Source organism: Carassius gibelio, chromosome B22 (genome assembly GCF_023724105.1).
Source record: "Carassius gibelio isolate Cgi1373 ecotype wild population from Czech Republic chromosome B22, carGib1.2-hapl.c, whole genome shotgun sequence".
Taxonomy (NCBI): Eukaryota; Metazoa; Chordata; class Actinopteri; order Cypriniformes; family Cyprinidae; genus Carassius; species Carassius gibelio.
Window position 1 is genome coordinate 12,343,019 of NC_068417.1, and position 18,383 is coordinate 12,361,401.

Sequence of the window (18,383 nt, forward strand, 5' to 3'; positions counted from 1 at the left end):
CTATTTTAAAAGTATTGAATCTTTTAACACTTTAATGTTATTGAATCTTATCCCTATAACACATAGAGTCTCGTACTGGCTGGTTAATGGATCTCATACTCACAAACTCGTCAGTCTTTGGACATGGAGGCAACTGAATAATATTCTAGATGGCCCGTGCCATACTTTGCTCTTTCATACATTATTAGTATACATTATTTAGTCACCATAAGACTATATCTAACCAGACATCGTGACCATTACCATAGAACCAAGTTGATCACCCTTAACTTCCTCTAAGTAACTTGATATAATAATGCTGTGATTTCTCACATACAGTATACTTCAGAAGAATAATATTATTAGAGGCTGAAGCTGACCCACATTTAGGTTGGTCAAATACACACTGTTGTAAAATGGAAAACCCATTATAGCCTCCACTACAGTATGCATTGACTAATGCTAGTGTGTCGGAGCTCTAAAACATAATTCTAGCCCATAACTAACCTAGTGGTGTTATGCATCCAACATAATCTAATAGAGTCAATCATTTCAGAGTAAACGGAATCAATTCAAATATGACAATTCATTATCAGTCAGGTAAATATGTTTTATGCCAATTACATATGGTTATCAGATCAAATGAACACAAGACATCCAATTCTCAAAAATAAATCTAAGAGTAAAAGATGCATACCTGACTTCAGGACTATGGACACACTCTACGGGCTCATATGGCCATATGGCCCTGATTTTCTTGCAACATCTCCTTGAGTACTCAGACCAAGACAACAATTAGAATTTGGATTGATCAAGTAGAGTTTACACCTTTTGGGACAGATGGTAATTTGCATGAACGACACCAGGAAATGGCACATCCTCTACAGTAATTAACTTATCTCTAATCTCTTAGGGTCTGTATTACCCTTAAGTCTACTTCTTGTAAGCTTGAGATCATTGTATTAGTCAAACTAAGACAATTCAAATGATACCAAACATGACTGTGAATATCACTTTGCATTCATGTAGAACAAAATATTGTTCTACTGACAATTCTGAGTGAGCTGGTGAGGGGAAGGAAGTGGATGCACAATTCCATTTCTGTCTTGTTTTCTCCTTGCAGACTATGTCTTCTGCTGTGATTCTACTGAAGTTGTGATCCGATTGGCTCTCTCTGCTCTGGTGGGTCTGGCTACTGTTGTTGTGCTGGTTTATGATATCAGACCCAGAAGAAGCAGACATCATTCAATTAACAGTGAATAGCGAGAGATTCAGACAAACAGCAGAAGATCTGAACTCCATGCATCCTTCATTAGCCAAGGACCGCCCAGAGGCCATCTATCTGACATGTAAAGCAACCAATCACAGTTCATTCTGCTCAGCGTCATGTGAAATGTGAAAATGTAATGTCAGTGTTTCTAAAATATTAGACTGGCAAGTACAACTCTTGGACATATATTTTAAAAGAGTTTATTCCTCGAACTTCACATACTGTTAAAAAAATCCAACATTTAGCTAATCCTGCTAAGCACTCAATGTCACAGTTATGAACGCAAGAGCTTTCTTCTTCCATAAGGAGGATTGGTGTCATGATGGCTTTGTTTCCAGGCAGAGTATAAAAGAAGGCGACTCGCTCCCAAAAATCCTGTAGAATTCAACCAGTTAGATGATGACTTCGAAACTTCTAATGTGTTTCCAGTTGTTTGCCATATGCATTTGATGTTCAGAGAACAGTTTATGGGTGTGACATCTGTGGCTATCCTTCATTGAGATATTTATTTGGAGTGCTCTGTAGTGTTGATTGTTTATACAGTACGCTACAGTATGAATAATAAAGTTGTTCACTTGATTACTTGAATTTGGGTTTTAAATGCATACGGAAAATAAACTTTTGGGTTCTTTTGACCCAGTGGTTGGGTTAAATGTTTATCTTAATCTTCTGGGTAGTAGCACAAATGCTGGATTAAAAACAACACAATCGTTGGGTTTATTTTACAGAATGCTGGGTTGTATTTAATACTGGGTTGTATTATAAATTATTTTTTATAATCCCAATAAATCATTAACCATATTTCTGAACACATGATTCCAAATTTCTCCCTATATACATCATTGTAGGGAGAAATAGCCACGCCTTTGTGACCCTCTCTGCCCTATTAGCATAGACACAGCCCTGAGTGAAAAGCAGCAGTCCGCCATTACTGTTTTCTTACTGTAACTGCTGGAGATATACAATGTGTTGTGTTTTGTGTTTTGAGAGGCACAAATGAACATAGGAGTCTCTACTGACTCCCTCCATATGTGTCGCTGAGGACACTTTGGTTAAATTTCATTATCAAAAACAATTGGTGATGTCCTCTGTATGTTTATGGATCAATACCAGTGCTTTGTGCGGGAATGTCAACTCCAGACAAAGTATATACATTTGATTTTCAAATTTCCTTTCTGAAAGAGCTGCTTGGCTAATGTTGCTTAAGCTATGCCTGTTTTCAATAATGCTGCCTTCACGCGCAATTGCAACCTAGCAAGATGCATATTGTTTGAGATAAAAAAATTAAGCCATAGTCCATTCTTACTGGACTAAATTACTAAATTCAACCAGTCCAAGAAAGAATGTATAAGGTCGTAAATCTTTAAGATATCATTCATGCAGTGGCACACAGCACTATGAGAAACATTATACTGTGGTTTTCAGAGAAAAAAAGAGAGAAAAAACTCAGCCAACAGCCTCAACACACAAACACAAGAAGATTCAGAAAGAATTTCAAAGAGTTACTACACAGAAGAGCAAACACCACAAACAAGGTTCATCTTTGCTGATTTCTGGCGCAAGACTGTTTCAGACCCTGACTGTTTAAGAAAATGTTTGACTCATTTGTTTTTTGCTTTTTGTCCTTTTGGTGGCTGGTTGGTAAGTTAAAACTAATTTTATGCTTTTCAGTTCTAGTGGATATATATCACTGTAAAATATAGTCGTTCTAACCAAATGTATTAAACTATGATTCAAATCGTACTTTACTACAATTATTATTTTCTCAAATTGACTTAATACAGATCTGCAGCTATTGCTCTTGCCCGTTCCAGCTGCTGCAATCTAACCTAATATCATTTTGCCATTTTTAATTGTGCTGGTATTGTGGTACCATTTCAAAACTTGAATTCACTCCAATCTCCAAAATTTCCACAAAATGCATTTCTTAATTGTATGTTGATGCAGGTATTCAGTGCAAACTCTCTCTGTTTCCCAGTGTTTTGTGAAGGCATGAAGACGTTATCAGTGATGGAGGGAGATTCTGTCACTTTACAAACTAATTTTAATGAAATACAGAAAGAGGATCTTCTAATGTGGAAGTTTGGAGCTGAAAAGACTTTGATAGCTGAAATCAATGTAGAGGGTGGAAGCTTCAACACATTTGATGGTCCTGATGGGAGATTCAGAGACAGACTACAGCTGGATCATCAGACTGGATCTCTGACCATCACAAACATCAGAACTGAACATGCTGGACTCTATCTGATAACCATCAGCGGCAAAACAGAGACTGAATACAGATTCAGTGTCACAGTCTATCGTGAGTAGAGAATTGAATTCACCATGTGCACTGCATATTGGGAAAACTAAAACGAATGCAGGTCTCTTATTATCTGTACCTTAATGCTGTCGATTTTATGATGCTAATTGGGAAACAGGCTTTTTAAAGGCTGGAATACACTAAACTTTTTGTCAAAATGTTTGCCCTCATTTACAGTCAGAAGTTACAGAAAAGCAAACATAAACACAAACTTTAGACTCATCTTGAAACGTTTACATCCATATATGTTGATTAGTGTTTGATGCCCTGTTTTTCTCTGCAAGCATTTACAAAGTCAGCAATAATTTTAAAACCTGTTCAGACGTTAAATGTCATATAGCGTATTCCAGCACTGAGATGTACATTTTTCTATATTTCCAATGACCACACTACATTGTTTTAAAGTTAAGTTTCAAATGAAAGAACTTTAAAGACCAAATTCATGCTGCAAAGTACTGGGAGTGACAAATGCATTTAATAAGATAATGAATACTCTAATTATATAATTTTGTTTGTGTATGAAAAACACAGTATCACAATTTCATTAACATTATAATCCATACGTTTTTACATGTTCCACAAGAACATCAATCATCTACATGGCGTGTCTCTTAAAAGTCCAAAACATAATGTTTGACCTGTAATAATGTAAATCTTAACTAAACATTATCTGTAGAGAGAACACCATTTAATAAATAGCAATAAGTTGTGCTATGAAATTATGTCGATGTTATTATGATATTCACACAATAAATAGATTTTTGGCTCTCTTTAATGTAGTTTGACAGATTGCTATAGTGCCTCAATTAAAGCACAGATGGTGAACTGATCGTCTCTTCCGCTTTACTGCTAGTTACAGCATGAAACAAAATGATTGGTTATCTTGAGCCATGTTGTAAGATACTGTATAACTCATAGAAAATGAATCGTGTCTCTATATATAGATCAGAGTTGACTCTCTTGAACGTATCTCTGCAGGCTCTGCACACATAAATCCAGTGTTGATCTCTACTGTTTCTACTGGATCTCTGTTGACTTTAGCTGTGGTCTGGATCTTCTGCATCTGCAAGAGAGCAAGAAAAAGAGCAGAAGAGGGCAAGTTACCTATTGTTGAAACAGTAGTCAGTTAAAAAAAATAGTGGGTAAACCAGTTACATTTTGTGAGAAATATATCAATATTTTGAGAAAAGCCTGATAGTAGATAGTATGGTGCATTAATGCATTTCCAAATGATGACCAATTTTGTTAAAACAGTTCAGTCCTGTGAAGAACAGATAACTTATGCTGAGCCAACATACTGCAATCAAAATTCACCGAAAACGGTAAGATAACTAATTACCGTGTGTTGTGTTTGTTTGGCTGCACGGGGTATGCAGGTACATGTCACGTCTCTGGACTGTCTGTGCGTGTTTTTCTCCCCATGTGCTCTCCATGACCCAGTTCTCCCATGTTTGATTGAGTTAGCCTCGTTTAGTCTTGTATTTAAAGTGTTGTCTGTTCCTCACGGTCACATTGTGTGCTTCGGTTGATATTTTTAGAAGTGTACAGGAACCTGAAGTGTCAAAATGTTCCAACCATTTATTTGGAGTACGACACTGGCCAATCTAGAGTATTGGAATATTTGGAATACGTTAAATATTTGCTTGTTCGCTTCAAACTTAAATAAATTACTGATATATTGTATATCAATTGAGATTTGTATAATATGAAGTAATATGAACAGTAAACAGAGATAACATACGCAGCTTTACATTTTATCATCTCAAGTTTATGGTCATTGTGTGCATTTTAAGAAGGTATAGAATGTTAATCAATAAAACCAGTTAAATGAGTGAAGAAAATATGAATCCAACATGTTTTGTGTTTGTGATTTCTTACAGAGGGTTAAGGAGGAGGGTGAAGTGGTGTATGCAGGTGTCACTATCAGCTCTTCTCTTTCTCAATGATCTTCCGATGTTACAGTAATGCTACGTTTTCAAAATGTTCATTGTGAAGGACTGCACAATGAAATAAGACAATTTATACATTTTCTAACTTTATTTTTTCTGTGAGAAAATGATTGTATGTTATGAAGACATGTATGGGTGATTAGAGCTTCCAGTGCAGAAATAAAAATGTCAGTCTTCTGCTGGAACTTGACTCATGTACTGCCGTTTTCTGGAGCCAGTTATTATACTTTATAAAGTTTTAAATATAGATGTTTTTGGATGGATGTACCTTTTGGGGCTTTAAAATTTCCAGCCCTATTCACTACAACTGTATAGACTGGGAGAGCCAGGATATAATTTAATATACTTAACTCTATTTGTGTTCATCTGAAAGACATATACACATAGAATGGCTTGAGGGTGAGTAAATTATGGGATAATTTTTATTTTGGGGTAAAATATACTATTAATTGTTCATGTGGGAGATTGCTTGAGGGGAAAAGCTGTTCTTGTGTCTGGAAGTTCTGCTGATCAGTGCTGTGTAGCACCAGTCACAGGGCAACGAATCAAAGAGGAAGTGACCTGGATGTGAGGGGTTTTCCCCCTCTTTTTGCACTCTGGAGGTGTAAAGATCTTATGCTGGTGATACACGGGGCAACTTTTTTTGAGCAATGTTGCTTGGGAATGGTAAGAATGGTTAACAAATTTCTATCTTGATAATTTAGGTTGGTCGTGGGCCCTGTGTCTCACCTGGTTGCCCGTTGACACCAAAATTGCTAAAAAAGTTGCCCAATGTATCATTAGCCGAACCAACTTCAGGTTCTTAGAGATGGAAGAGCCCAGGAACCTAAATAGGACTTCACTTAATAGTGTCAGGTTAGTGCGAGCTAGGACTAACAATGAGTTAAACATTGAGCCTCGAGCTGCAGGGCCAAAATCAAGCTGTGTTCACTGTCAAGCCAGTAGCGTTGTTTGATTTTATTTTTTTTTTACATTTCATTTTACAATATTGCTTTCTATTAAAATCAGATCACACAAGGCCCAGGTGTGTTTTTGTCATTAATTCAATTCAGTGAATGCATGCAACACTCAGTTCAGCTCAGTTTGTGAGTCAGACTGAAACCTGCTGTGGTCGGCTTTCTTAAGATCTGGAAAGAAACGTGGTTTGATCTGATGGTCACAGACATCTTTTACAGGAGAGCGTGCCTGTTACTGGACGTCTAAGTTTGATGTGCACTGGTGAGAGTGTGAGGGGTGTGAATTCTGTCTTTCTGTGAGTTTACATGTGGTTGAAGGTTGTTGTTTTTTTTTCCATTCCATAAAGCTCACAAACAACTTTACTATGCCTCAGTTTCTGTTAGAGGGGTTGGAGCTGCTAGTATAACTAAACTCTGACCCCCTGGGCACAGCTGTTAGAAAAAGAAATAAATAAATCAGATGGAATCAAATAATGATCGATATAGAACTTATATAAAATATAAAAGTAAATATATAGCTAATTGTAATTAAATTGTATTATTTCCAAATTACAACTGTAGCCCTAGCCAGTTATGGCTATGATTTCATTACAGTTGTCTCTTGATTTTTTTTTGTCTCAATCATTGAGAAATCACACATAAGAAAAATAAGCTTTACTAAGTTTTACTACAATTAAATAAATAAATGATTCATTTTTGTAAGGTTTGGTCAATGTTAAACAAGGATTCGATCGTCCTGTAAGTGTAACAGCAGCAGTTACCAGGCCTTTGTCTCCCTTTGCAGGCATTCGTATCTTAATACTTATGTGTATTTGAAGGAACAAAACCATGGTTAAATTGATAAAAGCAAATGAAAAGAAAGAAAGTGCAAAAGTACATACTTTTGAGTGTGTAGCAAAAGAGTATGCACGTTCTGGGACATACTTCGATGACATCATGCAACGTGAACGACAACGTGGTTGACTAACCGCAACTGTTAACGTTTCATTCATTCTTTATGTCCAATAAAATTTTATTTACTATTCCCATCTTTTTTTCTCATCGTTTTTTTTTTTTTCACAATACATTTTACAATTGCCGCGTTTCTTTTTCCTGTGAAAAGGGCATCATTGGCAATGCGCCAGTTAATGAGGCGCTCAGTATCTTCATCGGACCCTACAAGATAAACACGGTACTTTTTTAGCACAACATAAACCCAATAATATTATGAGACAATAAAATATAACTTTAATTAGGGTTAAACATTTGAATTCTTACACTTAAAAGCTGAGGGCGCATCTCCGCTGCTGCACCCGGCTGCCATGTTTACATCACCGCAAAGCCATCGCAAAGCTCCTCCCTCCCGCACGCAATGGGTTGTGGGCAATATTAGCACTTAGAGTGTGCATTGATCTGCACTTCGAATTCTAACCGGAAATAGTAGACCATCCGGGTATCTTTGGAATACTATTTTCAACATACTACGATCTGGGACGTACTAATTCTAGTTTTGCATACTATTTAGGACGGATAGTATGCGAATTGGGACTCAGAGTGACTCTCTAACCCAGAGGTGTCAATTCCTGGAGGGCCGGAGCCATGTGGAGTTTAGATTCGCCCCTAATTAAACACACCTGATCCAACTAATCAAGTCCTTCAGGCTTAAGTGAAAGCTACACTGTCTGTGTAAAAAACTCTGCAGAGCTCCAGCTCTCCAGGAACTGAGTTTGACACCTCTGCTCTAATCAGTAGGCCACGACTGGTTACCATTACTACAAGAACCATGATTTTTTGTTTTATTCATAGTAAAACCATGGCTAATTTCCATCTAATTATTATTATTATTATTTTTTTTTTTTATAATGATAACTGGGATGATGCTTCACCTGGGAGTTGGTCCCTTACACTGTGTGTAGAGAGCGCAGGTCCCTCATTACCTTTTATTCTCTGTGTGATGTATCCCAATGAACGCAGATGTAAACACCGTCAGAAACGAAACTACAACAGCATTTAAGCAGTGGTGGGCCGTCAGGGCCTGCAGGGCTTCTCTGCTTGCCCTATGAAAAATAAAATTATGTAAATAATTACAGCTACGCGTCCAGTGCTTACCCCATCTAGGGTTGCCAGGTTTTCTCGACAAAAACCACTCACATTCCAGGAGTAAATGTCCAGTGACATGCCCCCATGGAAGAAAATTGTGAAAAATAACCCCTGAAATGATGACTTCTGGTGAATATTTTGGAAACTAATTGATACATTTAGATAAATATATTTCATACATTATAGCATATTATAATACAACTTATTAGGCCTATATATTTATAGAATAGCAAAGTGGGCCTAATCAATATACAAGACTGAACCACATAGATGTGAAATATAAAGGCTATCATGATCATTTTGCCAACAATGAACCATGGATTTGTGGTGTTTATAATACTTGTTATTTTTAACTTAAACAAATACAACATATAACATTCAAAACTCATCGGCTTAGACTGCATTTGAAGAAAAATAAACACATCAGTTTTCTGTAGCCTTGTGCAAACTTATTCAATATAATTAGACTTCTAGAATGTTCTTTCCAGTGCAAAAAAATAATATTTGTAATTTAATTCGACAACATTTTAAGGAAGTATTGTGCAAATATATTTAGTCATTTTAGTTGTCAGGAAGTGATTTTGCCAAGTAAGACATTTTCATGGATCATCATCTTTTGATGATCAACATTGTTGTCCAAAAATATAGACTTAACCCAATCCTTACCCCTAAACCTAACCCTACCCATAATTTATTCTTAAAATCAGTGGGATATGATAGCTGATAAAAAAAAAAAAAAAAAAAAAAAAAAAAACCTAACACATAATATTATCAAAATGCACAAGATTTGCAGAAGGCCTCAGAGTGTTATTTTCCCAATTAAAGCATATCTATATATATATATTACATATTATGCCTATAGAGGACATGCTAAAGAAAAACATATATTGAGCCACCACCCCAGATCTTATTTTAAACATTTGGAAAGGTTTTAAAAGAAAAGAAAAGAAAAGAAAAGAAAAGAAAAGAAAAGAAAAGAAAAGAAAAGAAAAGTCATCTAGCACTCTGTTCTGGTCTCTAAACTGAGTCATAAAAGGTTTATTTCCGGAACCTGGTGTATTGTGGCCATCTGGTGGTCAAACACTGTATAGACGTTGATATTTCATTTGATTAATTATTATTATTATTATGTCTCAGTTTATGTTGCTGTTTTCATTTTGTTTTATAAATGTACGAAGGAAGAAACTTCACAAATACACAAATAGAAATAAATTTCACTTGATAAATAACTGTAGAATTGAACTGAAAACTGAATGTTACGTATGGAACTGATAAACCTTTATGAATTAGCCTATATTTGAAAAGATGCCAATGAACTATAGATTCAGAATTAGCCTGAACTGACAGTTGAATAAAAACACATTTATTTAAAAACCACAGATGGTCTAAATGTACACAGACAAAAGTACATTATGAGTCATGCTTTCACCGATGATGAATACTGACTAAAAGCAACAGCACAACCACATATTTTAACCCTTTACTTAGGCTGAATATAAATAATTTAGAAAAATAATAATAAAAAAAGAACTAGTGCAGTTATATAAAATGAATGAGAGACATAAGGTTCGAAGGCACTTATTACAACCTTCATCTTTCTTTCCAAACTTCTTCTACAAGCACATGACTAATACACAAACATAAACATACAAACACTTGGCAAAATACGATAGCCCTACATGTCATATTCTCGTCTGTAGTCTTGTATTTATTAGAAAGCAGTTGTTCACTCACAACACTTCCCATGTTCTTTACTCCATGTTCTGTTAGTCCTGTTCTGTCCATGTCTGTTATCATATCCTTCATCTCCATTTCATATTTCCTGCAAATATCAAAAACATGTTCTGTGCTCCAGTGTCCACACAATCCATTCTGATGTTTTCTTATTAAGTGTGTATTGTTTCAAATATTGTTGTTGTTTTCAGCATCGTAATTCTTTTTTATTTTCCAAAGCTTGATTGGCTATTTTATAAATCTAATATTTTATAATAATTCCCTATAATGCCTGAATGTGCTGGGATCTGAATAGATACAACTTCATTGCCTTGTATTTTGTTCTTGAGTGGATAACTGTTATTTCATAAAATAGCTCCTGATGATTCTTGACTTGACTTTACACAAAACAGAAAAACAAAACAAGAATCTCTATGAGTGATGGGATGCATCTAATTCTAGCTACTTCTGTGATCTGTGAGTCAAAGTGAAACTTCTAATGACTTCATGAGATGAGGTTTGATCTGTTGCTAGGTGAGGGTGTCTGTGTGTGTGTGTGTGTGTGTGTGTGGGCATGTTTTTGTGACATATCAGGACACAACTCTGTATAAAGACATGGGTATGACACAGGTATTACAAGGAGATGGTGACTTATGAGGACATATCCCATGTCCCCATTTTTCAAAACACTTATAAATCATACAGAATGAGTTTTTTTGAGAAAGTAAAAATGCACAAAGTTTCCTGTGAGGGTTAGGGTTAGGGGTAGGGTTAGTGAATGGCGATAGAATATACAGTTTGTACAGTATAAAAACCATTACACCTATGGGATGTCCCCACTTTTCACAAAAACAAACATGTGTGTGTGTGTGTGTGTGTGTGTGTGTGTGTGTGTGTGTGTGTGTATGACACATGCACTGAAGTAAATTCAGCAGAACATCCATGAGACACATGTTAGTTGTTGAGCTCAAGGTGCTAATGCTTTTAGCTGCTGTTCTTAAAAAATGCTAAACATGCACATATGACACCTGTTCTGTCACAACTGCGATGGTTGAGAATTTGTTTTTCTTTTCTTTTTGCACATTATATTAGTTTAATATAGTATATATTAGTATATATAACTGAATATTTATAACCAATGCAAGCCGAAGCGTGTGCATGTGTAATGAGTGAGTGGTGCTCAACTATTATTGGTGGATGAAACACATGCAACACTGTCGCAGTTTAACACTGTCCTGTGTTCACAATCTGACACATACACAAGTGTTCAGACACGTCAAGTGCTGTTATCTGAAAAATGGTTCTCATGCATGTTTTGTTCTGCTTGTGTCGTCTGCTTGGTAAGTTATAATCATATTCATTTTATGACATCACTTCTAGCTTTAGTTTTATTTTCATAGATTTTATTTAACAGTCTTTTTTAAACATCCAGAGAATTTCCAAAATAACATTTCACAATAAATGCAAAACAACATATTGTGAAAAATATGGCAGGTTGAACAAAAGTGAATCTGTTTTATTTCAAATAATTCATGACCATAATTTGCCACATTATAATTGTAAACAATGACATTGAAATGATGACTGATTGATCTGAAGAGGGACTGATGACGGCTGCTGCACGCGATACTGTAATCTGTTGCGTCTATATCTTTCACATGAGTAAGCTGAGTGTATGTTTAGAAATAAAGGGCTTTAAAGATTGAACTGAGCTGCAGTTTTGTTCTGTGTGGAGTATTTAAGTAAAACATCAAATCTGTGTCTATATTCTTCAGATGTGTTTGGTGATTTAGATGAAGTGGAGTCAGTGTCAGTGATGGAGGGAGATTCAGTCACTCTAGACTCTGGTCTTACTGACATAATGGATGAAGATATGATTCAGTGGAGGTTTGGATATAACAAGACTTTAATAGCTGAAATCAGTGTAATGGCCGGCAGCGTCACTGTATTTGATGATGTTCTTGGTGGGAGATTCAGAGACAGACTGAAGCTGGTTCATCAAACTGGATCTCTGATCATCTCAAACACCAGAACTGAACACACTGGACTCTATCAACTACAGAGCAAGAGTGTGAGAAAGAGATTCACTTTCACTGTCTACGGTGAGTTAAATACTGGTTTCACCTTTTTATTTACCTGTAAATGAAAGGTCATTTATTTTACTTTTATTTTGATAACTAAGTAATAAAATAACAAAAGCATCAGTTTCTTCTTTGTTACTTGTCCATGTGTAATAATATTTTATAAATGTGGAAAGAGACGTGAAGATCACTGTCATATAAGAAACTCGACTGACCGATGCTGCAATAAACACTTCCTGATCTACTCAAGTTAATACCCCTTTTTTTCAGCTCATCTGCCAGTTCCTGTCATCAACAGAAACTGTTCATGCTGTTCATGTTCATCTTCATCATCATCATCATCATCTTCGTCATCATCTTCATATTGTTCACTGCTGTGTTCAGTGGTGAATGTGGGTCATGTGACTCTCTCCTGGTACAAAGGAAACAGTTTATTGTCCAGCATCAGTGTGTCTGATCTCAGCATCAGTCTCTCTCTACCTCTGGAGGTGGAATATCAGGAGAAAAACAGCTACAGCTGTGTGATCAACAATCCCATCACAAACCACACCACACATCTGGACATCACTCAACTCTGTCACACATGTTCAGGTACAGCAGAGCTGATACAAGCATATTTAATTCACCAAATTAATTAGTTGATTTTACTGAAATTGATAGCTCAAGATGCCAGATCAATGAAGGAAATGATGAATGAACTTGAACTCACTCATGTATTTGTTTTAAACATCAGTAAAAGTTTAGTTTTTAAGTTCATCTATAGAGACTACAGTCAGCTTACTGAAAATGATTATTTAGTAAATAATAAATTTTGTTTACAGACATACACATCCATTATTACAATACTGTTGAAGCTGTGATCCGATTGGTCGTTACTATTCTGATGGGCGTGGCTTCTGCAGCTGCTGCTGTTCTTCTGGTCAATGACGTCAGATCTGCTAGAGGTTAAAAGAAGAAAACGGAACAGATTGCATATTCAAAAAAAGAAAAGAAAAAGAAAACAGAACAGATATATACAGATCAGTCCCTCCAGGATTTCGCGATCGCTGAATTTATCACAAAATCAAGCAAACTCCGCAATTTTCGCAAAAGACCGCAAATGTCCCGCTGAATATGGGCTTAGAAGCGTCCCGTAACGTCATCGCAATGTGCGCATTCAGTCAAAGAAAGGCCTTGCGTTCTCATCAGGACCAATTTACAAGAGCTACTTTGGATAAACAAACCGAAAGCGGAACGAATCCGCGCTACTAGTTTGGGCTGCGCAGACCGTTTATCTGCTCGAGCCGGAGCCGCAAGACTGTTATACACCGCGCTGGGGTAGTGTGAAGAAAGCAGTCGAATTCACCGTAGAAACAATAAAATCTTTGTGAAATCTTGTGAGAAGCTTTCAAATTCGGCGCAGAATTCTGTTCAAGCTGATATCAGAATCCGAACAAATACCACTGATGTGGAAGCCAGGAAAACATCGTTCAATAAACACAATCTCCACCGTTGTGGCAGAAATGGTGGAATGTTTTCGAGTGATTTTAAATGATTCACACAACTTTTCCCAGCACTTCAAAGCTTTAAGTATTACCGAATTTGAAAGTTATTTTTAATGTGACGATATTTGCTCATCCTTCATAGGTTTCCATGTATAAAACTAAGTTTCATAATGTAGGAAAGCAAACACTTATTTAAAAAAAAAAACAAAAAAATATATATATTAAATGACCACTAGTAAATGGCTGCAGAGAAGTACTTATAGGCCATTTCCACTCCCTAATATAGCCTATATATTTGTGTATTCATAAAATTATATTTATTATGATTGACAATAATAAAAGTACACTTTATCAGATGTAATATATTTGTTACATCTGTAAGACGTCTGCTAAAGATCTGGGAATCATCTGCTGTGTACTCTGATAAACAGTTTTACATGAATTCTAATAAATTTATATTTGACATCTGACAGGAAACATCTTACAGTCGTATTGCAGATCACCAAGCCCTCTTCCAAACTATAAGAAATGATAAGAAATACTGCAAATAGCATCGCAAATTTGAAGAAAAGCCGCAACAAAATCATTTTGATTGCAAAAATCAATCCTGGAGGGACTGATAGACATACATATTCTTGCATATGTTGTAGTTTTAATGTTAAATACTAAAATATGTGTGGTTTAATTGTTTAATGATGTTAAAATGAAACTTTGCTTACCAATGCTTTGCTCTGAACTCCTCTGGAAAATGTTTATTACTCGAATCTGACGTATCAGGGCCATTTGGTGTCCAAAACGATCAAAATTCTTTAATGTTTCATTTTATTCTTTTTTTTTTACAATTCCTAATTAGACTGTTAATATGAATAAACATCTAAAATATGTTGTAGTTTTCATTTTGTTTTATACTTGTATGCAGCTATCATGAAAATACAAATCTGAAATTTGTCAGTTTAACTGAAAACCCAATATTTACCTAAAAAGCATAGATTCATCTTCGAATCTTACACAGGCCTATATTATAATAGCAGGGTGTCATAATTAAATAATGCGAATTAATCAGAATTCAAAATCAGATTTGAATGGTGGCTGAATATAAACACATTATATAAACACACAGCATTATCCAGTTTATTAAAAAGTTTATTATAAGGCAATATAAAATGCAATAGGGACAGTGTCAGTGCAACAGTTAGCCTTGGTTCTAGAAGAATTGTTGCTATTTTTTCCATAAGGGTTTTACAAAAATAGTAATACCTCAAATATCAATCATACCAGTATGCATTTATATATATATATATATATATATATATATATATATATATATATATATATATATAGAGGTCCTTCTCAAAAAATTAGCATATTGTGATAAAGTTCATTATTTTCCATAATGTAATGATAAAAATTAAACTTTCATATATTTTAGATTCATTGCACACCAACTGAAATATTTCAGGTCTTTTATTGTTTTAATACTGATGATTTTGGCATACAAAATACAGTGATACATTTATTTAGTTTATTTAGCTCTTCCTGTCCTATAGTTGTAAAGCACTGCAGTTTATCTTTGGGTGCGATGGATGAAACTGAAGTGTTGGACGCTGTAGAATCTACATTCACTATTGTATTTCTAATGTTATCTATTTTATCAGTGAAGAAATTCATAAAGTCATTACTATTTAATGTTGGTGGAATATTTGAATCAGGTGGCATCTGGTAATTTGTTAACTTAGCCACTGTGCTAAATAAAAACCTTGGATTGATTTGGCTATTTTCTATGAGTTTGTGTATATGCTCTGCCCTAGCAGTTTTTAGAGCCTGTCTATAGCTGGACATACTGTTTTTCCATGCAATTCTAAAAACTTCCAAGTTAGTTTTTCTCCATTTGCGTTCAAGAATACGAGTTACTTTCTTGAGAGAGTGAGTATTACTGTTATACCATGGTACAGTACGTTTTTCTCTAACCTTTTTCAATTTGATGTGGGCAACAGTTTCTAACGTATTAGAGAAAATAGTGCCCATGTTGTCAGTAATTTCGTCTAATGTGTATTTTTGGGTACAAATAGCAGTTGAGATAGATCAGGCAGGTTATTTGCGAATCTTTCTTTGGTGGCTGGAACAATAGTTCTGCCCAGACGGTATCGCTGCGACATATAGTTAATATCAGTGATACGCAGCATGCACGATACAAGGAAATGGTCTGTAATATCATCACTTTGAGGTACAATATCTATAGCAGTAAGATCGATTCCATGCGATATAATTAAATCTAGTGTATGATTAAAATGATGAGTGGGCCCGGTGACATTTTGCTTGACTCCAAAGGAGTTTATTAGGTCAGTAAACGCAAGTCCTAATGTATCATTTGTATTATCAACGTGAATATTAAAATCTCCCATGATTAGCGCCTTATCAACTGTAACTAGAAGGTCTGAGAGGAAATCTGCAAATTCTTTTAGGAATTCTGTATACGGCCCTGGTGGTCTATACACAGTAGCCAGAGCAAGAGATACATTAGATTTCTTTTGCATGTCTGACAGAGTAACATTAAGCAGAAGTATTTCAAAAGAGTTAAACCTGTATCCTGTTTTCTAGGTAACATTGAGAATATCACTATATATTGTTGCAACACCCCCGCCACGACCAGTCTGACGGGGCTCATGCTTATAACAGTAGTTTGGTGGAGTAGACTCATTTAGACCAAAATAATCATTTGGTTTTAGCCAGGTTTCAGTCAAGCAGAGTAAATCAAAACTATTATCTGTGATCATTTCATTTACAATAACTGCTTTTGGTGTGAGTGATCTAATATTTATGAGCCCAAACTTTAAAAATTGTTTTTGTTCATTTACTTTACTTGTTTCTGGTTTAATTGTGATAAGATTTTTTCTAGATCCCACATTATATTTATATTTTGACCTCACTATTCGGGGAACAGACACAGTCTTTATAGTTTTTACAGCGCAAGTACTTTTATTATTTAAGCGGGTGGAACAAAACTCATCATAATAGTTATTTGAGAATTGTCTTACTAGTCACATGGAGCGAAGTGTCCTGGAGATGTTGTCAGAGAGAAGCTCCGCTCCGACTCGACTGGGGTGTAATCCATCAGCACGAAACAGTCTAGGACACTCCCAGAAAAGATTCCAGTTATTAACAAATAGCAGTTTCTGTTCTTTACACCATGACAACAACCATTCATTTAAAGCAAAAAGTCTACTGAACCTTTCTTGTCCTCGTCGATACGTGGGCAGTGGTCCTGACACGATGATCGTCGCCGCGGGAGCGTGCTGCGAACCGTCTCGATCAGGCTGCTGAAGTCCCTCTTCAGCGTCTCCGTCTGCCGCAGCGTGGTGTCGTTAACCCTGGCGTGAAGCACGACCGCAGGATCGCGGGTATCTGCGCAGAAACATCGAGAACACGAGCACCAGGCAAACAATGAGTGTGCACTACCTTCGGCTAACGTAGCACGGACGTGTCGGACGATGGAGTCTCCGATGATCACAGCATCGCATCCTGTCTCGCCGACAGGTTCGGTCAGGTTCGGGCTTAATTTCTATCATTTTACGCGGGCTCGGGCTGGGCTCGGGCTTGCGCTCCGGTTTGCGAGGTCATGTAAACGAGCGGTCATGTGATGTGTTTCGATTAGCGCGAGAAAGATGCGAAAATGAATGCTGAGCAGGTGTAACGGAGGCTTGCCTCTGGTGATTACGTTTTGGTTGCACCAGCAACTAAAGCAAAGTTCTGAGGTGTGGAAAAGTTTTGACCATGTTTATAATGAGAATAATGAGTGAATAATGACGCACCATCAGTGAGCGCAGGAGCGCGCTGAAGACATCTACAGTGGATTCAATCATTTTCCTCCACAAAAACATGTAGACCGAGCCTAATCTCTGTGAGTAAAGGTTTTTCAAATGATAGCTAAATATTCATTGAGTCTTAAATGCATAATGTTGACAGAGTATTTATGCTAATGTTGGCATTATTCTTTTATTAAATAAAGTAAATCCCGCGGAGCCTTTATCTTAATTTCGTTATTGCCAAATACCCATCTTAATTTAAAATTTATCTTAATTAATTTTTTTTTTTAATTACTCGTTTTTATTGGTGCGTTGGTCTATTTATAGGTTAAATGAGTCTATGTTTAGAATGCTGAGATGTTACGATGTCACAGAAGACTTATTTTATTTCTTTATTCCAACTTCCAAGTGGTCTAGTCTATGTTAGTTATGAGTAAATTATGTTAAAACATGAATAAATTACTCATTGTTGACAAAAGGCAAAAGAGCTGTGTGCGTGCGCACATTTGAATAATGTCGGGCTGTAAACGGGTTCGGGCTTTAAAAAAGCTGTCAATCAAAATGTACTTGTCGGGCTCGGGCCGAAACCTGTCGGGCTCGGGTCCTGTCGGGCCTAACTTTTAAGGCCCGATTACAGCTCTAAAAGAAAGTCTCAAATCCAAAGAGATATATTCTTTATAAAAGTTAAGAGTCAACCACGCCCCCCTAAAACGGCTCGTTCTAACACGCACCCACATCTTTACATCACTATGTGGGAAGATTTGCAT

At 36.1% G+C, this 18,383-nt stretch overlaps 1 protein-coding gene across 1 annotated transcript in view; it reads left to right on the plus strand.

Moving 5' to 3' along the window:
• Positions 1 to 3,322: 3,322 nt before the first annotated feature.
• The window catches only part of LOC127988019 (natural killer cell receptor 2B4), a 143,547-nt gene continuing 128,486 nt past the window's right edge, over positions 3,323 to 18,383 (plus strand). Inside the window, exons 1-2 of the mRNA XM_052590514.1 lie at positions 3,323 to 3,551; positions 12,600 to 12,920. Of these exons, the coding sequence (XP_052446474.1) occupies positions 3,323 to 3,551; positions 12,600 to 12,920 (550 nt within the window). The remainder of the gene's footprint in view (positions 3,552 to 12,599; positions 12,921 to 18,383) is intronic.